This window comes from Neolamprologus multifasciatus, chromosome 23 (assembly GCF_963576455.1).
Source record: "Neolamprologus multifasciatus chromosome 23, fNeoMul1.2, whole genome shotgun sequence".
Taxonomy (NCBI): domain Eukaryota; kingdom Metazoa; phylum Chordata; class Actinopteri; order Cichliformes; family Cichlidae; genus Neolamprologus; species Neolamprologus multifasciatus.
Genome location: NC_140460.1, coordinates 15978785 through 16004538, shown reverse-complemented (window position 1 = coordinate 16004538; position 25754 = coordinate 15978785). Strand labels below are relative to the sequence as shown.

At 42.6% G+C, this 25754-nt stretch overlaps 2 protein-coding genes and 1 long non-coding RNA gene across 3 annotated transcripts in view; 2 read left to right on the top strand and 1 right to left on the bottom strand.

The window, feature by feature from the left end:
• The window catches only part of s100p (S100 calcium binding protein P), a 320093-nt gene that overhangs the window by 77080 nt on the left and 217259 nt on the right, over positions 1–25754 (top strand). The window lies entirely within an intron of this gene.
• LOC146491290 (sodium- and chloride-dependent GABA transporter 2-like) lies at positions 11322–21267 on the top strand. Its single transcript, XM_085151119.1, has 6 exons — positions 11322–11649; positions 11726–11863; positions 12014–12116; positions 13631–13731; positions 13808–13978; positions 14244–21267. Exons 1-6 carry the CDS (start codon positions 11578–11580, stop codon positions 14310–14312), a joined length of 654 nt encoding a protein of 217 aa, XP_085007245.1. The 5' UTR covers positions 11322–11577; the 3' UTR covers positions 14313–21267.
• LOC146491289 (uncharacterized) lies at positions 23577–24086 on the bottom strand. The gene is made up of 2 exons (XR_014872604.1): positions 23912–24086; positions 23577–23733 (listed from the first exon to the last, which is right to left on the bottom strand). It is a non-coding gene; the product is annotated as an uncharacterized LOC146491289 (long non-coding RNA).

Sequence of the window (25754 nt, the reverse complement as noted above, 5' to 3'; positions counted from 1 at the left end):
GAACACTTTTAGCTTTAGTAATATCAGCAATAATGAATAATAAAATGTCTTAATAATAAAAATCTCCTGACAGTTATATAACATGAAAACCAGTCTAAAACAGAGCCAGACATTCCGTCTGGGTCTCTCAGTCTTTTTATCAGGATGGTATGATTGACTGTATCAAAGGCTGAGGTAAGGTCTAACAAGACTAGGACTGTGTATTCTCCGGAGTCTGCTGACATCATAATATCATTAGTGACTTTTACGGTGTGTTCACACCGAACGCGATGGATGCGAACAAAAACGCCCCAAACGCCCCTAATTTGACGCGTGCACATTCGCGCCTCAACGCGTGTCCAAGAAAAATCCATTGCGCTTGAACCGGAAATGTGGGAGGAAGTTGTGCCAGACGGTATCTTTGCAAGATGGCAGCTGACGAGCTAGCGCTTGAAGAGAGAGTCTCCCTTCTCTATGTACTGTGGAGAGCAGAGCAGCGGCGTAAAAGACGTCCTCGCCGTACCTGGGTCCATCAGGTCCTCCAGAGGCGTGAGCAGTTTGGTGAGTTTCACCATTTGCTCCAGGAGCTGCGCCTGGATGACGGCCGATTCCAGCGATATCACCGTCTTTCACTCGGCCAGTTTGAGGACCTGCTTTCCCGCGTCGGTCCCAGAATCGCCCACCTAGACACCAATTACAGGTGCTCAATCCCACCTGCAGAGCGCCTGTCCATCTGCCTGAGGTTAGTAAAAGTATTTAATATGGTAGTCCTTTATTGATACCTGTGCTAATATATGCTAAACCATCCATTTATACACTGCTAACATGGATGTGCTATGCTAACAGTGAATGCTCTCGGTGTTTACTGATAGCAAACTGTGGTACGGAGACGACTGTTTATAATATTTCTAGTGATACTCAGAAGGTTTCATCAAGTCCCGATTTAATTCGATTTATGCTGTTATCAGTGTTTGCAATGATAGCATGGCTGTGGTGTCATATCAATGTATGCGCTCGGTGTTTGCTGATATCAAACTGTAGCATTAGGACCACTGAGTTAACCTTTGTAGTGATACTCACTCCTTTTTATTTAGACCTGGTTTAATTCTGGGATAGTTGAATATTTGTATATAATCACTGCAGACTGTTTTAGATTATATCTAATATATATCATGTAATTATCCTTATAATTACAAAATGTTTTATGTAAGATTTATGTTTTGGAATTTGGAATTTTAATAATGTATTTTATAACTGCAGTACACATAATACTCATTTTAAACAATTTTGTCCAGGTTCCTTGCCAGCAAACAACTCCTCCAGAGAGGCTGTCCTGGTGAGGGAGAAATTCATGGCTCACTTCTCGGCGGAGGGAGCTGTGTCTTGGCAACCAAAGGAGTAGCCTGTTTGAAGTCCGAGTGACTTCCCCACAACGGCTCTTTTAAGAGCCACCCACAAACCTCTAAAGAGTGTTCCTGTCTTTTTAAATTTTTCTTAATAAATGGAGCCCTACTCCAAAATAAACTAACCTCTTTTTACTCTCTTAAGTAACTTGTCTTCACTATGTTCCTATATACAGTGTGGTGCAAAAGTTTGGGCAACCTTATTAATAGTCATTATTTTCCTGTATGAATCGCTGTTAGAATGAAAAATGTCACTTACATATATCATATAGGAGACACACACATTGATATACACTAAATATTTATTTCATTTCTCTTTTTTTGTGTTGGCAATTTATGCACCTGCTTGATTTAGTTTAAACAGTTATTGCACACTTTCTGTAAATCCAGTGAACTGCATTTCACTTCTCAAATATCATTGTGTGTGTCTCCTATATGATATATTTAACTGACAATTTTTATTGTGACAACCAATGATTTGTACAGGAAAATAATTACTTTTCACAATGTTGCCCAAACTTTTGCATCCCACTGTATTAGTATGTTTTGTCATTAGTATAATATGAAATAAATTCTACTTGTGTCAAGTCGGGTGCCAATATTTGCTGTGTAGTAGAACAGAGACATTTGTCATTATAAATGTTTATTTGATAAAATATATAAATTCAGTAACAAAAACATTAAACATAAATATATGAAATTTAACTATTTACAGAGAGACAGGAATAAAAAGGACCCAGCTTGGAGTGGAAGAGCCTCAGGGAGAAGGAGGAGGAAAAATAAGAACATTGTTTCTGCCCTGGAGAGCCTGCTGCCTCATCAGAAAACTATTGATCATTAGGGTCCAATGTTTCCAAATTTAACACAACTGTGCTGTTTTCAAAAGCTAATTTATAAATTTGAAATTTCACGAATTCTCGTGTCTGATGCATGCTCTCCAGAACAGGAACAAGGCCGAGGAGGAAATGTTCTGTTGGAGACGGGCGTGGCCTCTTTAGGGAGTCCAGGATGGCCAGCTCCACCGCCGATGGACCGTCCTGGGACCCGTCCCTCGCCCGCCTTCGAGCTGTCCTACTCTGTGGGCCTGTAAAACACAGCACAAAACAACACAAAGTAATGAGAAGGCTGCTACTAGATTTTCATTTTCAAAATTGAAAAAAACAGGATATAAACAGATTGGTTGTAGATATTTAGTAAAGGTGATCACAAGGGAATTCAAGCAAGTAAAAAGCTATCAGTGCTTGATGTTCATACCTGTGGGTGCAGCAGCAGGAGCTGAGGGACCAGGGACTGGGGAGCCAGGAGAAGAGACAGGGGAGGACTCTGCTGCATGATTACTTGACTCTATCAAGACAATATTAAATGTTAACAGGTTGAAGACAATAGTCATAGAGAATATTATATTATTATATACTTATATATACTTATATACTTATTATTATATACAGTGGTCTCTCATTTATTGCAGCACATGAACAGTAGTCACAGTTCTCACAAGTTGATTCTCAAAGTGCAAACCTTTGTCGATTTTAAAACGTAAAAGTATTATGCCGCGCTTTTTCTCCGTCTGCGGCGCCACTTTTGTGCGCCTTTTTTGCTCCCGGTGCAGGTGTCTATTTCCGAATGAGGGTCATAGTTATGAGTGTTTTTGTGCTGTTTTTTTCTATTGGACGTGATGGTTATCAAAACCAAACATGATAAGTTTGGCAAGCGCAGGAGACACGACACGGAGGAGATTTGTCATTTGGGTTGCAGAATGCAATGCGCATTGTTGAAAGCTGTATGGTGCAATAAAAAAAAAAATCAGCGAAAAGGCGAGGCAGTGACGGATGAACAGCGGGACTACTGTATACTGTTTATTAATAAACAAAATGGGCTTTGGCTGGATCTGCCCCTTTGACCTAGGTCAGAGCCACGTCACCAGGCTGATTGGTTGTCGCGGTGCGATTTGACGCTGGAGTTCAGATTTTTCCAACTCGAGCGGTAGACGCGAAATGCGCGTATGCACAAAATGCAACACAAAAACTCACGCGCGTGGTTTTATTTGCGAGTCAAACGTGCCAGACGCGCTACACTGACACGTGTTTCACACGTTTTGGCATTTTCGCGACGCAAATCTGCTTCCGAATTTTCGCAGGACCCGCAATCGCGTGTTATCGCGCTTTTCCATTGACTTTACATGTAAACCTGACGCTCTATTCGCGTCTATTGCGTTCGGTGTGAACACACCGTTAGTAGTGCTTTCTCAGTGAAATGCAATTTACGGAACCCAGATTGAAAACGGTCAAAGATGTTGTGTTTCTCCAAGTATGCTGTAAAGTGGACAGCAACTGCCTTCTCAAAGAGTTTTGGCATAAATGGGAGTTTGGGAGTTTCTAAAATGTCGAAGTAGTGTTGGATCCAGATTGGGTTTTTTGAGCCTTGGTTCCAGAATGACATGTTTAAAAAAGCTGGGGAACACCCCAGTCTGAAGAGAAACATTAAAAAGGTTCACAACCCAAGGACTCAAGGACCTCTCAGCAGTAGTCTCAGTTGTTATGTGTCTATGAGTTTTTAACTTCACAGGGGTTTGTTTAGAGCTAAAATTGAGTTTAAAAAATACACATTTGTGATCACTCAAATGTAGATCCTCAACAAACACATTGCCAATGTTGAGGTCCCAGGAAAAGACAAGGTCCAAGGCATGGCCTTTTAAATGGGTTGGACCAGAGACGTATTGGACAAAGTTAAAAGAATCAGATATAGATAAAGGTTCAGCTGCAGAGTTAGATGAGGCATCATCAATATGAATGTTAAAATCCCCAAGAATGAAAACTTTCTCCAACTTGATAATAGAAGATAATAAAAAAATAAAACCATAAAATCATTTACGAACTGTTAGGTTCAATATTGAGGAGGGGTAGAGGAGGTAATCAACTTCCATAATAACAACACTGGTCCGGCCGGGTGGAGTCAAACGATGATTTTAATGACACGCGTGGGGAAGACCGCCACTGTACGCAGACAGCGCCGATCCCCGACTTACAGAGCATAAGCAGGTGTTTTATACCTTTCAGGGCTTAAATTTACTACGCCCCTTCAACGTCAATCAGATACAGGTCATACATAGGTTTCAAAACCACAATGACTTAACACAGTTTAAAATAACATTGTCTCCGTCTCCACAGCAGATGCTTCCTGTCAACATTCTGACTTTCACTTCCCGTCTGGAACATCAAACTGTTCCTCTTTTTGCAGAGACAGCAAGAAACTATTCCTCTTTTACAGAGACAATTTTAGAGTTACAAGCAAACATGATTAACCTCTCACCTATAAATGAGTCTATCTAATGTGTGAGTGTGTGTGTGTGTGTCATCATGAAATGCACTCAGTTTCACCTCACCAGCTGAACCTTGTAACCTTTTCCACCAGACAGAAGGCCAGCACGTACACATTTAAGATTATAACAAGCATTCAAAAGCATTTAAGATTATAGATTCAACTCAACAGTTTAGAGTGGTTATAACTGCACCTGTAATAAAGGCTAATTGGGTACCAAAATGTTTAAATACCTGAATACAATATCAATGCTGTAGATTGTATTATTAATGTAATGGTAATGATGATGATTAACAATAGCAGTAAAATAATGTCTAATTCCTCACAGAACACAGTAGCAGGCCCAGGGGGGCAATAGACTAAAACACAATAAAGGTTCTTTATTTGTCACATGCATAGTTATACAAGTATAATACACAGTGAAATGTAACCTGACACGTTCCTTGACTTGTGCAAAAAAAAAAAAAAGGGGGGGGGGGGGTAGAGGAAGATCATTATATATATAATATATACATTAGGTACTGGTTTATGCCCGACAATATTTTCACGGACCGGCCTTTAAGGTGTTGCGAATAAATACAACAAAATAAAACTAGTACTGGTACCGAAAAAAAGAAGATAACACACGTGAAAAGACCCAGGAAAACCGAGTTAACGATAAAAACGATAACAAAACAACGCTGAAAACCGATTAAAACCCTGAAAACCATACATTTCACACCTGAGCCTCAACTCTCGCGGCCCGGTACCAAACGACTCACGGACCGGTACCGGTCCGAGGCCCAGGGGTTGGGGACCGCTGCATTAGGTGAATGTGCAGTAGTAGCATGTATGCAGCAAGCAGGTGAATTCTGTACATTAAGTGAATTAAATAAGAATAGACAATCTAGAGTCACGTGGTACGTCCACATAAGATGGCAGCATAAGTTGGAGCTGCGCACGCCTTTCCCCCTAAACCTCGTTAAAAATAAGTTAGAGCCAGTCATTTGATTTATTCTGGTTCTGGTCCTGGCAAATTCTGTGGAATGAGTCAGAAGAGTCATTACTTCACGCGCAACCACCCGACTACCTCGCGAGGGAAAACCAGCAACTCTCAGTCTACTTCGTTAGCTACTATGGCGGAGGCACCTGATGGAGCTGATGCTAGGTGCTCTTCCCAAGATGGTGTGGCGGCCGAGCTGACTTCTATAAGATCTCTGCTTGAGCAGGTAGCGCAAGACATGAATGCGGTGAAAGGTGGAATTGAGTCTCTTAAGGAAGCTGTGAATAGCCTAGGTGCTAGGGTGGACGAAACAGAGACAAGAATTTCCCGTTTGGAGGATGAGGAGGCTAAAGCAAGCTCAATAAGTAAGAACTTGAGGATACAGAACCAGCAGCTGCAGGAAAAAGTAACGGCGCACGAGGGTTTTTCACGACGCCAGAATATTAGAATATGGGGTGTTAAAGAACGAACCGAAGGCCGTAATCTTGAGGACTGCATGAAGAATCTGTTGTCCGAGGCTCTGGACATTGAGATGGGAGATTGGTACGAAATAGACAGAATCCATCGGGTGGGGCCAGCACCTCCGATGCCAGCTGCGGATTCCAGACCGAGACACATCATCATTCGCTTCCTATGGGATAAAGTCAAGATGTCTGTACTGGTGGCTGCCAGAAAAAAGAAGCAGATCGTCTGGAAAGGCATGAGAGTCCATTTTTTCCAGGATTATGAGCAGGAGGTACAAGAAAAACGCAGGAAGTTTGACGAGGTGCGTCGTCTGCTGCAACAGCGCAAAATTGGATATTCCCTTCGCTTTCCTGCTGTTATGACCTTTTCAGTGAATAACCAGCGTCATCAGTTTTCCAACCGAGCTGAGGTTAAGCAATTTCTTAGTGGCTTCTTCTGTTTTCTTTTTTTGTTTTGTTTTTTTTGTTTTGCTGTTTGTTTCTATGTTGTGGTGCCTACTGTTCCGTACAGACCTATTTTCTGGACCACTGGGTTGTTTCATGTATCTGGCTATAAGGATTGCTATATGGGTAAACGGGATTTTCTTCTGGATGAATCTGTACAATAATTTGCCTCGCGTGGCATCATGGAGTTATGTAAAATAGTGTCGTGGAATATATAAGAAAATCCTCACATACTTGAAGCAGAAAAAGACAGATATAGCCCTGATTCAGGAGACCCATCTTGATGAGGTGGAATCATTAAAGTTTAAAAGAGGTTGGGTGGCTCAAGTCTATTTTAGTGCATTTTCTGCTAGAAAAAGAGGGGTGGTCATATTGATCAGAAGAAATTTGGATTTTCAGGAGGGTTTGGATTTCAGATCAGGAGGGTAGATGGGTGGTCTTGGATGCATGTCTTGGATGCATGTCTACTGGGGCAGAAAGTGAAATTGGTCAACATATATGCCCCCAATTCACCTCAACCACAATTTTTTCACGAAGTCTGTAACATTGTGCGGTGTTATTAATCTATCCTAGAGTAGGTGCTCACTCAACCTACTCTAGGATAGATTAATTTCTGATGTCTCGCTCTCTGATGAGTCAAACTATTGGGTCCTCCATTGGTAATATTGCTGTAACAGATCATGCTCCCATTGACCTTGTTCTTTCTGGTAATGATAATATTAAACCGTCACCTAGGTGGCGTCTGAATAACTCATTATTGAAGAATGAGGGTCATTGGGAATGTATAAGGGAAATGATGAAGGAGTTTTGGGTGTGCAATGTGGGCTCTGTTGACGATGTTGGATGCTTTAAAGGCCTACCTGAGGGGGCGCCTTATCCAGTATAGCTCCTTGATTAAAAAAGCTGAGAGGGACAAGCTGATGGAGCTGGAACAGGATATCAAGGAGCTCGAAAAACAGCACATGCTGCACCCAGAGAGGGAATTGTGGAACAAATTAATTAAATTTAAATTTGAGATGAACAGCATACTGCAGAAAAAAGCTGAATATGCAATGTTTTGCCTAAATCAAAAGTATTTTGAACAAGGGGAGAGAACAGGTAAAATGTTGGCACACAGGGTTAAGCAGATAAAATCTAGCACCTTATACCATCTATCTTTGATAGTAGTAATAATAATAAGTTGACCACCAGTAAAAAAGAAATTAATGATGCTTTTACTAAATTCTATCAGGAGCTTTACACTTCCAATGGAGGAACAGATGTTGTCAGATTTCTTTTCTTCTATTAAAATTCCCAGCGTGTCCAAAGACCAAAGAACTGTATTAGAAGGTAAGATCACACTAGCTGAAGTTAAGCAGGCAATTGGTAGCCTTAGATTGGGTAAATCTCCAGGCAATGATGGATTTCCATCAGAGTTTTATAAGGTGTTTGTGAGCGAATTAGCTCCAAGACTACTGTCTGTGTATCAAGACGCGTTTCAAAGGGGGAGATTACCACTTAGTATACGATCGGCAGTGTTCACGTTATTACACAAAAAACGAAAAGACCCACAGCATTGTGGGAATTCCCACCCAATTTCATTAATCAACGTGGACGAAAAGACCAAGATACTAGCTTTGAGGCTTGAGAAGGTTCTTCCTTGCTTGGTGCATAGGGATCAGGTCGGTTTTGTGAAAAACAGAAGTTCTGCAGATAACTTACATAGGATATTGCATATATTCTGGAAGAGCAGGAATAATTTAGATCCCGTCGTCGCCTTCTCCTTAGATGCAGAGAAGGCCTTTGATAAAGTTGAGTATCCCTTTCTGTTTTATATGTTGAAGAGATTCGGTTTTGGTCCTTTTTTCAGGCAGTGGATTCAGGTGGTATACACAGATCCAATGGCTACAGTTACTACCAATGGGATAATGTCACCCTCCTTTTCATTAAGTCGGGGCACTAGACAAGGTTCAGCCTTATCACCTCTCATTTTCGCCCTGTTTTTGGAGCCTCTGGCTATTGCACTACGTGAATGTAAGCAGATCAGAGGGGTGGATATGGGTCAAGAAGAACATAAAACTTTTTTGTATGCAGATGAAATTTTATTGATATCAAGTTACCCAGAATAGGCGGTTCCTGCAATCTCCTCAATTATTGATTCTTTCTCTGCAATTTCTGGCTACACCATAAATTGGTCTAAGTCCGAAGCTATGCCCATTTCTAAACTGTGTCCTCCAGCCATTAGGAGCTCATGGCAGTTCAAGTGGATGCCCAAGGGTTTGACCTACTTGGGGATTAAATTGACCCCTGGTTTAGATAACATAATGCAAGTAAATATCTCCCAGTGATTCAAAACATTCGTCCGCTTTTGCAGAATTGGGTCAAAATAAATCTGTCCCTTCTGGGCTGAATTAACCTGGTGAAGATGATTATTACTCCTAAATTCCAGTACTTTCTCCATATGTTACCTATAGCAGTCCCACATAACTTGCTAAAGCTTTATAATACATGTGTGGAGGGTTTTGTGTGGGCAGGCAAAAAGTCATCTTTTAATCGGTCCAAATAATATGCTGCTAAGGACAGTGGCGGGTTGGCATTGTCCAAGATGGTCTGGTATCATTATGCTTTCTCTCTCTCTCAGTTAGTTAAGATAAATAACTCCCCTACGGAGAAGCCGTGGGTTGCGATTGAGGGAAGTCTTGTGGCTCCCTCGTCTTTAGACGCCTTCCTCACTCAGAGGGGAAGACCAGTACCGTCTAAAGATCCAGTATTGGGTTTCATACAAGAGACCTGGTTTAGAGGTCACCAATTTATCAACACTAGCCCCTATCTTACCTCTAGAGCCTCTATCTGGGATAATAAGAAAATATTAATTGGTAAGAAACCGGTCAGGTGGGAGGGCTGGGCTAGGGCAGGTATGAATCAGGTGGGGGATTTATTTGGGCAGACTGGCATGAAATCATTTGCGGAAATCAGACAAGAATTTAATCTGGATGCAAGGGAAATTTGGAGGTTTTTTTCAAGTTAGACACTGTATTAAAGCCATTTTGAATAATAACCCAGACCCTCCATCTAGTATTCAGGAGGTGTTTGCAGCTCTGGGTATCAATAGAATCAGGGCATCCAAATTCTACAGGATCTACAGAGAGGCACACTCTCCCAATTTGGAGGGGCTTAGGCAGTGCTGGGCGAAGGATCTGGGAATTCAGATTTCAGAGGATAGTTGGAAGAAGCTGGTTTCATCATGGTATGTTTGCTCACCTGAAGCACAGTCTCAGCTTATCCAATACAAGTTGCTTCACAGAAATTACTGGACTTCCAGTAAATTAGTCAGGTTGAAGCTTGCTGACAGTGACACCTGCTGGAAATGTCAGGAGGAAGCTGGGACCCTAGTTCATGTTGTATGCATGCCGGAAAAATGATTATTTGTGGGACGGGATCATTAACTTGGTGAAAGATATTTTTAATCTTCTTAATTGTTCTAAGTCTCCAGCTTTGTGTGTCCTGGGTCTGTTACCTGACAACAGTATCCTCTCTAGAAGACAGGGACTATGGATGCGTCTGGCTTTCATAACAGGATGCAGGATAATACTTAGGCGCTAGAAGTCATCTAGCCCCTATTGTTTCAGGGAATGGTCTGAACAAATGTCCAAGATGGCATTATATGAACAGGTTACGTACAGAATTAAAGGGAGAGAAGATATTTTTGAGCAGGTCTGGGGTCCCTTTTCGTTGTACATAGGCCCGGATGGCTTGGGGATAGAAGCTCCTCTTGAGTCTCTCTGTCCTTGACTGAATGATGCGGAACCTTCTACTGGATTGCAGAAGTTGGAACAGTTTGTTGCCGGGATGGGACGGGTCCTTCAGTATCTGTGCTGATACTGAAGGACATTTTCATGTCCTTCCCTTCCCTTTCATGTCCTTCCCTTTTCATGCCGCGCCCCCCAAATGGCGCGGCATGAAAAGGGAAAAAACAAAACAACGCTTGGACACTGCTAGCACAGGGCGCCCACACAAATGCAAAGCAGGAGATGAAGCATAGCTGAATATGTTTCCAAACCAATTTCATTCTAAGCCAAAGACTAGAAAATATGGTGAAGCATATCTTCCCTTTGGTTTCACCTGCACAAGTTCCAAGGTAGGTCTCCCTGCATAATTGGTTTCCCCTGCGTCGAGAGGGCTGGGTTCTTCAAATCACGGACAAACAGTATCCCACAGTTGTTCATGTGTTTAAACCCATTTTGCACAGAGAGGCATTTTTTGAAAAATGTATTGATAGAAATGTTGAATATTATTACACAGGAAAAAAATAACAACTACATGTAAAATAATTACACCGTGACGCCTCTGCCTTTCTAAATAAAGGGACAGTAACTGCATGTGTATGTAAGCATGTAAATTCATCTCATGTAAACAATAACGTGGCGCACAGCGTGACGTGGAAAAAGGCACATACCTTTAACGTTGCGTGACAAACTCTGTATTCCTCATCCACATGTAAACCCAAAAAAGGAGTTTTAAAAAATCTCCGTTTTCGGTGATTCCAAACGCCGTTTACGTGTAGACGAAACGGCTGCGTTTTCAAAATCACCCGTGTACGTGTGGACGCAGCATAAAAGAGTTAGTCGTTTATTCTTACTACCTGCAGATTACTTGTATTTGCTTAATTGTTTACTAAATGTTTGAGGTGTGAAATAATAATGGAGCAAAATATGGGTGTGTGTGGTTGGAGAATGTGCTTGTGGGGGGGGGGGGGGGAATATTTACAAAAAGGGGGGCCCAGCAAAAAAAGTTTGGGAACCACTGCCCTAAGTCAACATGAGCACACACAGGTAAATGTTTAATTTTGTGCCTTCCCGCTGTTATATTACATGGTACAACCTGTACAAACTAAAACACAAACATTAGACTCTGGCTTGCATGTTTTGTCTAGAAGGAGCTTAGTGTTCCGTCATGTTGTGTTTCAGGTCCAGGCCTGGCGTTCATTGCATACCCTCAGGCTGTAGCCATGATGCCCCTACCTCAACTGTGGTCCATCTGTTTCTTTGTTATGCTCATTCTCTTGGGTCTGGATACACAAGTAAGACACACACCGCTTTGGAACATTGCATTTATGCTTTGAAATTTACTCAGTGTGTTTTGTCCATTCTGCACAGTTTGTTGCCATGGAGGTGGTGATGACGTCCTTCACTGATATGTTTCCCAAAGTGTTGCGCAGGACCGGCCGAAGGGAGATTTTTCTCCTTCTCTTCTGCCTGATATGTTTCTTCTCTCAGGTTGTCATGGTTTCTGAGGTTTGTATGTAATGTATCACTGCCAAAAAATGTTTTGGAAATGTATGTGTGGGTCTGAAAGAAAATATTAAATATTACATATCCTAATTTTCAGATTTTAGTAACAAAACTAAATGCATACAAAATAAATATCTGTGACATTGTCTCTAGGGAGGGGTGTTTGTGTTCCAGTTGTTTGACTACTATGCTTGTAATGGAGCCTGCATCCTCTTTCTATGTGTGTTTGAAACTCTGGCACTGGGTTGGATATTTGGTAGGTGTGCTCTTCTTTTTATATCTCACACTAATGATGTCGTAATGATGACATGATCAGGGAAATGTTCTCATATATAGAAGCAAATCTTGCAGACACTTGTGAGGACATTATAATGGAGTCTTTACATGACTGATTATGACTCCTTTGGCTGTCATTTAACCTTTATGTGAAAAAAATACATCCACAGCGTTCCTATGGGCTCAAAATATGTCATAAACATTTTGTACATCAAAACTGTAAATCAGTTTTGTATGTGTAAAAAGAATTTGTGTGTGCGTAAAAAACATTTGTATGTGTAAAAAACATTTGTGTGTGCGTAAAAAAGATTTGTGTGTGCGTAAAAGAGATTTGTGTGTGCGTAAAAGAGATTTGTGTGCGTAAAAAAGATTTGTGTGTGCGTAAAAGAGATTTGCGTATGCGTAAAAGAGATTTGTGTATGCGTGAAAGAGATTTTTGTATGTGTAAAAAAGATTTGTGTGTGCGTAAAAAAGATTTGTGTGTGCGTAAAAGAGATTTGTGTATGCGTAAAAGAGATTTGTGTATGCGTGAAAGAGATTTGTGTATGTGTAAAAGAGATTTGTGTGTGGACTTAGCCAAAAAAAAGGTCTACGTGTTTAATATAGGGACTTCCACAGCCTTTTCAACAGTGCTGCGGACCGCGGGGTGGGGGCGGGCAGTGTTTTGGAAATGACAGTCTTCATTACAAAGCTTTCTTCGTTATGAATTAGCATAGATGTTTTTATTGAATATTTGAAGAACTAGCAAAAAAACAGAAACTCTTGTAGAGGACATAAAGTCAGAGATAGAAAAGACAAGGAGCAGGTGCATCTAGTACAAGTAGAGCTGCTGCAAAAACCCACAGAGCCCAGCAGCCAGCGCAACAAATTCTGGATCCTTTGCTTTTAGTTAGCAGTTAGCATTAGCAGCACATCCTGCGTCCGATGTGAAAGGACCTTTATGCTGCGCACTGTGACTCACAGCAATGGTCCCGGGTCAGCCCTGACTTTGTGTTAAACTAATCCTAAAGTAATAATGGTATTTCCAACCACTGACATACCACAACTTTATCCTTTCAACAGCTGCTGAAAGTTAGGGGACCTAGCTGCTATCGGATATTTATATAGAGATCCTCCAGCTTCAAACTGTATTACCCTTCAAGGACCTGCAGTTCAAAAAGGCGCCCCTCCGACAGCCAAACCCATCTGTTCTCTGATTGGATTGTTACATTTGTGATTGACATGACATTGACCAATCAGATGAAAGGAAGAAAAGTAGGGTCAAAATTCGTACTTGTAACTTGCAGGGTTTTTTTTGGCTAAGTCCACACACAAATCTTTTTTACACATACAAATCTTTTTTACGCACACACAAATTCTTATTACACATACAAATCTTTTTTACACATATGAAACTGATTTACAAGTACAAAATATTTATGACCACATTTTGAGTTCCATTGACACCAAGTGTGATCTTTATACGTTGTTTATTTTGTTTCTTCTCCTATTAAGGGGTAGATAAGTTATATGACATAATAAAGGACATGACAGGAACACGAGCCAACTACTTCTTTAAACTCTGCTGGCTCTACCTCACACCACTGGTCTCACTGGTGAGTTGGGCTTTAAATGCTAAGATGTTAACACAAAATTCTACAACAACTAAACCATCTCCTTTTGATTTCTCAGGGCTCTTTTATATGTTCTTTAATCGAGTACCAGCCTCTGACCTTTAATCGGTGGTACATCTACCCATCCTGGGCATATGTGCTGGGGTGGATACTGGCCCTCTCCTCCATCCTGCTTGTTCCAGGATGGGCCCTGTATAGGTTGGGCACTGGGACTGGGACCCTAAGTCAGGTGGGATGATTGTGGTATAAGATTAAATACAGTGTGGGAAATATTTATTTTACCCATTTCTGAATTTGAAAGCTTGTTCACTTAGAAAGAAATTAACAGGCTTTATTTGTGTTTTAACATTAAATATATAGTTAAATAAAAATGTATGGTTTTCATGTTTACTGGGTAATTTTTAACACAATAGAAATTATTATAATGATAATAGCTTTTTAGAATTGTTCTAAAAGTTTTAAATAATGACCAAATATTTTTCTCCATTTTGTAGCGTTTCCAGCATCTGTGCCAGCCTAATCTCGAAAATTTAGAGACCCAAGAGAGGGAAACTGAGTTATAGATCATCAGAGAACAGTAGCAGTAGTACACACAAAACGGTTACAAAATGTAATCTGATCCCAAAAACACCTACAAGTAGGAGCTGAAAATAATGTCACTTTCTCTGTTTTCCTTTACATTCTTTCTCCTTTTTCCACTTTTGTACACATTTTAGTTGTTGTTTTTAGACAGATGAGCTCAAAGTGGAGAGTGGAGAATTCCGAGAAAAACAAACAATGTAGCAGCACACACACCTCATACCAACTGTCAAGTGGTGGAGAGATGATGATTCCTCTTCCTGGCACATGCTGATTCATGCAAAAGGAGAGTGATCTCAAGCACATCAGGAAATCTCCAGCTGAAAGCTGAAAAATAAAAGAATCAAAGTGTTACAATGGCCTGGACAAAGTCCTGATATCAACCCAACTAAATTAATGTAGCAAAAATATAAGACAGCTGCCCATAAACAGATGTCTGCAAATGTCAATGAACTGAGGCAATGTTGTAAAGAAAAGTGGACCAAAATTCCTCCACAATAATGTGATCTGCCTTTGCAACTGATGCCACAACTGCTGTCGAGCCAGTGGAGAAGAACACTTATGTTTGTGTTACAGATCTGAGTCATTAAAAATGAAAATGCTATTGCATTTTGATATCATATTAAACATCGCACTAAGTGGACAGAGAATTATTTCTGATATGTTTGTATTGTTAATTTTTACTTTGAGTGTCTGTAGAGAAAAGCGCAAACCTGGGAATATTCCACAAGTTAATTTAACCTTAACATCAACACAATTGATAATTGTATTTTGACAGACATGTTATGTAATGGCACCTATCAAGAGAAATACATGCAATAAACATGAATGCTCTGTGTGCATACTGCTGAGAAAACATGGGGAGAGAAGGGGTGCTCCATATCAATAACCCCCCCCCCCCAATAATCCTAGAATAAGAATATTAGTCAAAAGACCAAGTTTTGGCACTGCACCCACAACTTTAAGCCATCCAGTTACACCAGTTTTCTAATAATATCTCTCATTTCATTCCGACCTGTGCAATGGCCTTGCAATGATGTGCAAGTGTTTTTAACCCTGCCCAGTATGTGTACTCCGAGGTGTTTATAGTTCTCCACAATGTTCACATCAACCCCCTGGATTGAAACAGGGGTCAAGGGTTTCCTGGTCCTCCTGAAGTCCACAATCAATTCTTTGGTCTTTGTCATGTTGAGCTATAGATGATTCTGCTCACACAACATGACAAAGGAGTCAACCACAGCCCGGTACTCTGTCTCATCACCCTCACTGATGCATCCAACCACAGCAGTATCATCAGAAAACCTCTGAAGATGGCAGGTCTCTGTGCAGTGGCTAAAGTCTGTGGTGTAGAGGGTGAAGATAAAGGGGAGAGGACGGTCCCTTGTGGTGTCCGTGTTGCTGATCTTCTTGTCAGACACACAATGTTAAAAATTCACATATTGTGGTCTTCCTGGACTTCCAATAATGAACTAATCAACGCCACGTTGATAATCAGCTGTCTATAATTGGTTCCGCACCTCAAAAACATTCAGTAAAGTCACTCTGCAGCCATCAGTTTTTCATGGCCACAAGAAGGTGCTGGTGACTAAGGCCTAAGATTACCAGCAAGGACACAGACCATTCCAACAGGGATCGTTTGTCAGATTTTCTGTCTTTATACCAGTATCCTTTTTCAAAATATTTAATCATTTTATCTCCCCATTTATACGGAACAAAAAGCCAGTGCACAAAGAGAATTTCTAGAAAGACCAAAAAAGTTTGGTGGACTGTCTCTGTTGAACCTCCACTCATACTACCGGGCTGCCAACTTAAATGCCACTTCTCTGTGGTTAAAAAACTGAAATGGCTCACCCCAATGTGTCTCCCGATTTAATTTAATACAAGTAGGCCACATTCTCTCCCTGCCTTACTATGTGCATCCTGACTATAGTTAACAATGTGAAGAGGAATATAATCATCAGTCAATCTCTGCACATTAAATGCTTGGGCATTCAAAATATTTTTGCCTATTCTCCAATAAGTAATAACCACATTTTTATACCATCTTTGTTGGATACTAAATTTGAGGCCTGACAAATCAGAGGTATAGGTAGCATAAGGGAACTATACATTGAGAACACCTTTGCCATCTTTGAGCAATTATCTATAACGTATAGCCTATCAAGTACATATTTTCTACGTACATTGACCAGCGTACACTATATTACTTTTTGTGCCAGGGGATCCTTGGGGTGGACCAATTTTTGGAACAGCGTGTTTTGGGGTTTGAAAGTCACAGAGATGCAGTGTTTAGAGAAAATGTGTCTGACCGGTTCCAATACTCCTGACACACAAGGGATCACTGAGAGCTTTTGCTTAAGCAGCAGTAGTCCTTCTTGTCTTCTGGATCGCCTGGAGCTTTCTTTAGGTGACTTCTCAGCTTTGACAAATGTCCAGCTGAGATAACGAGATTTACTCAGGCCCTTCTTGATATGATGTACAGTGGCTTGCAAAAGTATTCGGCCCCCTTGAACTTTCCCACATTTTGTCACATTACAGCCACAAACATGAATCAATTTTATTGGAATTCCACGTGAAAGACCAATACAAAGTGGTGTACATGTGACAAGTGGAATGAAAATGAATGTGCTTCCATGGCCGGGGTATTTGCGGGGATGGTGTTCACTGTTATGTCTACATATGACCAGTGTTGGGAAGGTTACTTTTAAAATGTATTCCATTACAGAATACAGAATACATGTCCCAAAATGTATTCTGTAACGTATTCCGTTCCGTTACTCAATGAGAGTAACGTATTCTGAATACTTTGGATTACTTAATATATTATCATGCTGTTTACAACTACGTGAATGTACTATTGCTGTGATTTATTACTGTTACTGAAGGTCCGCGGCTCCGACCGTAGTAAAGGGACCTCTGGCTAATACGGTGGGTTCTGTGTCGGGCTCGTAGCCAAAAACTAGCTTTACTTTGTTGTCTGGGTCAACTTTGCTTGCGAGAGACAAAGAGAGGCATTGAACGGCTGCTCCAAAGGAACTTATTGTTTTTGGAGGAAAACACGAACACGGTATACAGCCGAGTCTTAATAGCTTACTTACAACTGGGCTCGTCAGGCACTCTTCTTGGCTGCAGTGGTTATTATTATATTTACATGCTTCCAGCTCCCGTTTTTGCTCGATGACAGTTCGTACTTTTCCTTTTTCTCCCTCCCTCGCTCACAGACACATAACGTGTATGGCAGTCTATTCTCCCTGCAGCACGGACTACACTGCCTATGATGCTACATTCTTTAGAGCTATACCTGTAGCATTCTGCCTATTAGCTTAGCACAACAACAACAAAAAGGCGCTCTCTCACCCAGGAAACACGCAGAGAGAGAGCGTCACCCTGTAACCATGGCAACCGCAACGCTGCCACCTGGAACAACAGAACGTAGCTGTCAAACAAAACCCAAACAGTCCTGACCCGCGACAATATGAAACAGGAAAGTACCACCGTGTAATCCATTTATTTCAACAAAGTAACTGTATTCTAAATACCACCTTTTTAAACGGTAACTGTAACGGAATACAGTTACTCATATTTTGTATTTGAAATACGTAACGGCGGTACATGTATTCCGTTACTCCCCAACACTGCATATGACCAGTGTTGGGACTAACGCGTTATTAAGTAACGCGTTACAGTAACTACGTTATTATTGTGGTAACGAGCACGGTAACTAGTTATTATGCCAAAATCAGGAACGCGTTAGTCGTTACTGGGATTTAGATAGGGTCGTTACTCGTTACTTCGTGTGGTGGCTATCGCGGAGCTTCCACAGATTCAGTAACATTAGCAAGTGGTGGAGGCCAGCAGGTGGATGAAGGAAAGGGGACGCAGAAGGAAAAGAGACCCGAGGCAGCCGCCGGTCCAAGTGTGAACTGAACTTCAGGTAAGAAGTTATGACCTGCAGTCTATCTGGGTCAGATATAAACCAAGTTTAGGTGGAGTTTATTTTCGTTATTCTGACTTTTTCCGTACTGCGTGCTAGCTAGCATGACGGAGTTTCTATACAGCTGGGTGGGTGCTATGAAGTTAATGTTGAACTTTATTTTGTTCATAAGTTATTAGAGTTGCCAACCGTCCCGTCTGGTATTCCAGAGAAAATATTACGCGTTTCTTATTGAGTTGAAAAGGAACAGTTTGTCCCGTAATTCAGCTACAATGAAAAAGGCACAAAGCTGGAGTTATTCTGTGTCTTTGCTGCACAGCTGCCTCTTCTTCTCTCATTCTCCCCCCTCCCTCTCCCGTTTCTACTTCAATCATGAAAACTGATCAATGATCAGCTGATCGGCTCTCTTGTTTGTTTATCGCCCACTTTGCGCCAGAAAGAGGAAACCAGCCGATGTCGCGTTAAACAACAGCAGCACGTTTAAGCTTGATCAGCTGTTGTTAGAACTTATTTAATATTAATTTCTAGTATCAGCTGATGTTTGCTGGAGCCACAGCTGCAAAATAGCTGCTGGTCATGATATCGGTTTGGTTATCTGGTGAGAGGGAAACATGAAGATGAAACCAGGAGATGTCCTTACTGAATCATCAGAGCTGAACAGGTGATGGAGAAACAGGTTTACCTTTTAGGTGACATGAATGAGTTGAAGGGAAGTTATGAACTGATTCTGAGAAACAGATAACCCCAGGATCCTTTTTAGGTAGCTGACAGCTGGTAACTGTGCAGGGGCGGATCTAGCAAAGTTTTGCCAGGGGGGCCAGGTAGGGCATTAACAGGGAGAGGTGGGCACAAAGAAATACTTTTCTTTCTTATTCTCATTTAAAATGTCTAGCTTTTAAAAAATAATTATCTGAATCTTACAAGAAACGATTGATAGATTGATGCATATATACCATCAAAACAGTGTACATCACTGTCACAACAGTGTTTGTTTTCATTCAAGGCTTTATGATTTTTCCTATAATGGTGGGCCGGTCTCTAGTCAAAATGCCCGGGCCAATTTTTTGTCCCCGTCCAGCCCTGTATGCAGCTCATCTGCAGTCTGGTTTTACTTACATCTTCCTATTCAGAAGGCAGAATTTCCGAGTTCTGAGTACAATCGAAAGCACCACGACTGCAGTTTTTGTGTTGGATGTAAAAGGCGCACATGACGCTGTGACGTAGGCTAGAATCATGGCAGCAGTCAATGACGGTCCAGGCGTGGGATTTCTCTCGTGGAAATATGCACATTATCTTTTCCTTTCTATTGGTAGGTGGCACAGTGCACTTGTGGCAAGTAAGCAAGCTAGAAGACTGGCAAAGTTGTGGAAGCAACACATTAACAAGAGAATTCTGAGTAAAACCAAAGTTACTTTCCCTAGTAACTAGTTACTTTGAAAGTAACGAGTAACTTGAAGTAACTGAGTTACTTTTGATAGAAGTAACTAGTAATGTAACTAAGTTACTATTTTAAAGTAACTTACCCAACACTGCATATGACGGACCTACAAACTTACCCAAACTTTCCTCTATTAAAGTGAATTGTTAAATGTTGTCATTTTTATGCTTACCATCTCTACATTGTTTCAAACTGTGTGATCAAAGACATTCCTTTGTCCCCCTCCCCAGCCTGTCGAGGTTGTGGGGGAGGCTCTAGTGTTTTATCACAGACACATCCCATGTGAAGGTTCTGTTTGTTGTTTGGTAAACTTCCTGCCCTTTTATGGCTTCACCTGTTTTGTGCATGGTGAACCAATAGAGAAATTGAGCCATATATTGGGTGTAGGAGAGATTACCCTCTTTTGACCAAGGATGTTGTTAAAACAGTTGTGATCAGGAAGTCACGCACACAGAGACACACACACACATACACACACACAGTGCCTTGTCTTTTGTAACCATAGGGGGGTTTTACGAGGGGAGGTGCTTGTGTTGTGTAAACTGTAACTGTTATGAGAATAAAAGGCTACGAGGAGGGCTGCTCTTTGAAGGAGTTGGTCGGAGACAGGTGAGGAGCGTTAAGCTCCAAGAGCCTGGTTCCAACCAGCCTTCCCTCGCTAGCAAGTAAAAGGTTGAAGATGTTCTGTCTTGCTTTCTTCATGAGGAATACGTTTCTAAACTAGCGGGGCCTGTGGAAGCACAGACCCAGCAGCCTCAAGGTGCTTTATATTGTAAGGTATACCCTACAATAATACGAACAGAGAAAAATGCCAACAACCCCCCTATGAGCAAGCACTTTGGCGACACTAGGAAGACAGTGGGAGATTAATAACAAGTATGATTCAATGCAGAGAAGTCTATTAACACATAGTGAGTGAGAAAGGTGACTGAAGAAGAAATATTCAGTGCATCATGGGAATCCCCCAACAGCCTATGCTTATTGCAGCATAACTAAGGGAGGATTCAGGGTCACCTGGTCCAACCCTAACTATATGCTTTAGCAAAAAGGAAAGTTTTAAGCCTAATCTTAAAAGTAGAGATAATGTCTGTCTCCCGAATCCAAACTGGAAGCTGGTACCACAGAAGAGGGGCCTGAAAACTGAAGGCTGCCTTCCTATTCTACTTTTAAATACTCTAGGAACAACAAGTGAGCCTGCAGTGCGAGAGCGAAGTGCTCTAATAGGGTGATATGGTACTATAAGGTCATTAAGATAAGATGGGGCCTGATTATTTACGACCTTGTATGTTAGGAGCAGGATTTTGAATTCAATTCTGGATTTAACAGGAAGCCAATGAAAGGAAGCCAATATAGGATAAATATGCTCTCTCTTTCTAGTCCCTGTCAGTACTCTTGCTGCAGCATTTTGGATTAACTGAAGGCTTTTCAGGGAGTTTTTAGGACATACTGATAATAATGAATTTGTCACGGTTCTGGATCAGTTTGACCCAGCTCTTTCTGTTTCTTAGGTTTTGATGTTTTTTTCTGAATTATGATTTATGTTCTGATTATTTAGTGATACTGTTTTGATTATTGATATTATTACAGATTTAGTTTAGTGTTAAGTCTGGGTCTTTGTGATCTGTTTTATGTTTCCTGTTTTATTTTGATAGTCCCAGTCTGTTGTCAGTGTGTTCAGTTTTACTGCTCCCCTGTCTCGTTAGTATAATTTCTCCCTCCTGTTTTCCATTCCCTGATTACGTCTCTGTGTATATTAGCCCTGTGTTTGCCCTTGCTCATTGTCGCGTTGTACCCTCAGATTCTGCCTGTGTGTTTCCGGTTCCAGTATTCATTGTTCTATTCATGTTTTGTTCCTTGCTAGCAATAAAGCTGTGGTTTTCTGTTGAAATTTGGCTTCACGAATCCTGCGTTTGGATCCTCACCTCCGGGCACACAGAGCCCTGACAGAATTACAGTAGTCCAGCAAGTAATAAATGCATGGACTAGTTTTTCAGCATCACTCTCTAATTTTAGAGATGAACAAATTGGAGTCTATTAGATATATGATACAAACCACTGCAGTGCAGTACCTGTAATACCTACAGGGTGCTCTATCATTCTGATAGAATGTTAACATCAAACGCTCCTGTCATGGTCCTGGGTCATTTTGACCCAGCGTTTTGGGTTTTCTTTTGGTATCACCTTGTGTTTTTGTGTTAATTCTGATTTTGTATTAGTTCTTAGGCTTTGATTCTGGAGTTTAGTGTTTTATTGTTCCTACCTGTGTTCCCCCTTGCTCCGTTTGTGTCCCTGAGTTTGTGTTTGTAAAACAGTTTGAGTTTCCTGTTTTACTTTGTACAGTGCTCTAGAGCGCGACCAATTTGGTCGCAAATGCGACCAAAGTTTTCAGTGGTGCAACTAAAAAAAATATTCTGTTCGGGTAACAAAAAAAAAAAAATCTCTGCAACTCTCCGTGTGGTCAACAACAGACACACATTATGCCCCTATCGTGGACTAAACCAATCAGAGATAGTCAGGGGCGGGACCTCTTTGATCGGCCGTGGTCCAGTTGAAAGTGCAGTTGTAAGAGGGAGGTGAGTAGCTTGAATAAAGCGATATTGATTAATTAAATCCTGAATTGACTTTTAACCCTCGTGCTCCCCGTCGGGGCAGCTCCGAACCCCAGGGTCCCAGAGTACCCCTGGGTAGTATTTCACAGGCCGCGCATCAGGGTTGGCTCCCGCACCCCGTACACCCACGTTTCCCTCCCTGAATGCCACTCCCGTTTCAATTTTTCTCCTAGTTTCAGGCAGGCTCTATCACGTTTGTCCATGGGAGGCCGCTGTTAACCCTTGTGCTCCCCTTCGGGGCAGCCCCAGACCCCGGGGGTCCCAAAGTACCCCACCCTCAGTAGAGACAGGTGAATGAAGATGAAAAAAACAGAACAATCATTTGGGGTCGAAGAGTGCCCCAGAGCGATTCTAATGGGTTCGTCAGGGGATCGGGAAAGAAAACGTAGCACTTGGGGGCCACGCACAGAAGCTGCTGCGGCAGCGTGGGGGTCATTGACACCCCAGTACATGAAAATGAAGCATAATCACAATAATGATAATAATGATAATAAGAAGAAGAAGAAGAAAAAGAAGAATACAACACACAGACGCTTCTGAGTTTTATTTTATTTTATTTGAAATTACACTCACGATACAACTGAGGCAATCTGGAAGGCCATACCATTTAGGGACATGCGCAATAGGGGGGGGTGCGTTTTTAAACCCCCCCCCCCCCCCGGGGCTGTATTTTTGATTACAATATCAACAAATTGTCCGTGTTTCAGGTGCTCAGTGCTGTACAGCGCCTCCGGTGGCTGTGAATACATGATCAGGAGATGTTGAATGGAAGGAATGAAACGAGGCGTGAGGAGTCTTTTCCTGATGCTGTAATAATGTTCAGCGTAAAAGTCATCCTCCAAGTGTCACAGCGGGACGGAACGGACACACGCGCAGGCTCTGAGTTGGGAAACACAAGAATCTTTATTACAGCACACCAGGTGATCTATTTACAGAGGTGAGGGGGGAAGCCGGGCTCCGGGGGTCCACACACAAAGGGAAAAGACCCTGAAAGTCCACACGCACTCCGTCCACTCCTTACGCTCCTCTCAGCACACTCCACAGAAAACACGATGACGTACTCCACTCCTCGCACACTCAATCACTCAGGAAACACAGGGGTTGGTCCAGGGAATGCGGGTCGGCAACGGTCCAGTGACAAGAAACACAGAGATTATACATCTCGTTGGTGTAGTGGTTTCCTCCATTGAAATCCACCATTTCACTATTTCATCCAAAAGACAGCCCCAGAGTGTTGATCACAGCGATATTTTTTCCGTCTTCGCCCTCTGCCTCTTTTCTGAGACAGCTGTCGGTGACAGACTCAGGCGAAACGTCTTCTTTGAAAGCGTTGGCATCCCCCAGGATGGTGTTTCCGGATGCACTCTTTCCCGATCCTGTTTTACCGACCAGAAGGAGTCTCAGTTCTTCACGGGTCGCAGAGCCTGCGGGGTTGGGGAAATGATGGTAACATTTGAATCATTCTAGAAAAAAAAAAAACATAAAACACTACGTTACACTAGACTATTCTTTTGTTATCTTTGTATTGATGTTGACCGCAAGCAGTTTGTCCACATAAAGCGAGTACCACAAGCAGCACACAACCCTGGGATTGCACTTTACCTTTGTATCGATGTTGACAGCGAGCAGTTTGCCCACATAACGCCAGTAGCACAAGCAGCACACATCCCTGGATCCGAATGTCGCCAACATTTTCAGTAAGCTAAGAAAAGAAGAAAGAAAAAAGAGGTGAAATTAAGGCACATTCAAGGAAAGTATTTCAGATCAGATTAGCAAGTTAAACCACGGCTCCAAACTGGTCAGTTTTCCCATGTGTTTCCCCTGTAGCTGCTCCGGGCGCACACACAATGAGCCCTGGTTTTGCAACGCAGGCGTAGCAACAACCTCCTTCTACTCCTCACTGCCTCCTGTATGTGTGTGTGTGTGTGTGTGTGTGTGTAGGAGGTACTGGGTTCCTCACAGATGGTGGTGTTCGCGAAACTCACCCTCCCCAAAGCTAAGGGCTCGCCAGCGAGGCGCGTGAAAGCGAGGAAAATGTTTTAAAAAAGGGAAAGGAGGATGAGGAGACACTGAGGGTCCGAGGTCTAAACGGAAGGCTGTGTTCAGGTAACCTGTCCTCCGCAGACCTAAGTGTACGCTAGCGAGGCTCTTGAGAACGATGTAGAGGGAGCAAGGATGAGGAGGAGGCAAGGAGTGTCTGAAGTCCAAACGGAGGGCGGTGTTCGCGTAATAGGCAGGCCACACAGCTGCTCTTTCACTAGCGAGGCAGATGAGAACGAAGGAGAGGGAGCGAGAAGGACGAGGGGCATGGAGAGCCCCAGGTCCAACTGGAGGGCGGTGTTCACATAATAGGCAGGCCAAGCAGCTGCTCTTTCACTAGCGAGGCGCTTGAGAACGATGTAGAGGGAGTAAGGAGTACGAGGAGCAACGGAGAGCCCAAGGTCCAACTAGAGGGCGGTGTTCTCAAAACCGGCCATCCGCAGACGTAAGCGTACGCTCACGAAGAGCATAAACGGAGGGCCGTGTTCACATAATGGGCAGGCCAAACGGCTGCTCTTTCACTAGCGAGGCATTTGAGAACGATGTAGAGGGAGCAAGGAGAATGAGGAGCAACAGAGAGCCCGAGGTCCAACTGGAGGGCGGTGTTCGCGTAATAGGCAGGCCAAACAGCTTCTCTTTCACTAGCGAGGAGCATGAGAGCGATGAAGAGGGAGCAAAGAGGACGAGGAGGCATGGAGAGCCCGAGGTCCAACTGGAGGGTGGTGTTTGCTTAATAGGCAGGCCACACAGCTGCTCTTTCACTAGCGAGGCGCATGAGAATGAAGGAGAAGGAGCAAGGAGGACGAGGAGCAACGGAGATCCTGAGGTACTCACCGAAGGGGGTGTTCATGAAACCGGCCCTCTGCAGACCTAAGCGTACACTAGCGAGGAGCATAAATGGAGGGCGGTGTTCACGTAATGGGCAGGGCAAATGGCTGCTCTTTCACTAGCAAGGCACTTGAGAATGATGGAGAGGGAGCAAGGAGGACGAGGAGGCACGGAGAGCCCGAGGTCCAACTGGAGGGCGGTGTTCACGTAATAGGAAGGCCAAACAGCTTCTCTTTCACTAGCGAGGTGCATGACAACGGTAGAGAAGGAGGACGAGGAGCAACGGAGAGCCCGATGTCCTCACCGAAGGGGGTGTTCACAAAACCGGCCCTCCGCAGACCTAAGCGTACGCTAGCGAGGAGCATAAACGGAGGGCGGTGTTCGCCTAATGGGCAGGCCAAACAGCTGCGCTTTCACTAGCGAGGCCCTTGAGAACGATGTAGAGGGAGCAAGGAGTACGAGAAGCAACGCAGAGCCCGAGATCCAACTAGAGGGCGGTGTTTGCGTAATAGGAAGGCCAAACAGCTTCTCTTTCACTAGCGAGGTGCATGACAACGGTAGAGAAGGAGCAAGGAGG

Excerpts from the sequence above, each read along its gene's own strand:
- LOC146491290 (XM_085151119.1), top strand. The coding sequence starts at position 11,578 with ATGATGCCCCTACCTCAACTGTGGTCCATCTGTTTCTTTGTTATGCTC. Across the intron at positions 11,864-12,013 it reads AGGTTGTCATGGTTTCTGAG|GGAGGGGTGTTTGTGTTCCA; the intron begins GTTTGTATGTAA and ends CATTGTCTCTAG. Across the intron at positions 13,732-13,807 it reads TCACACCACTGGTCTCACTG|GGCTCTTTTATATGTTCTTT; the intron begins GTGAGTTGGGCT and ends TTGATTTCTCAG.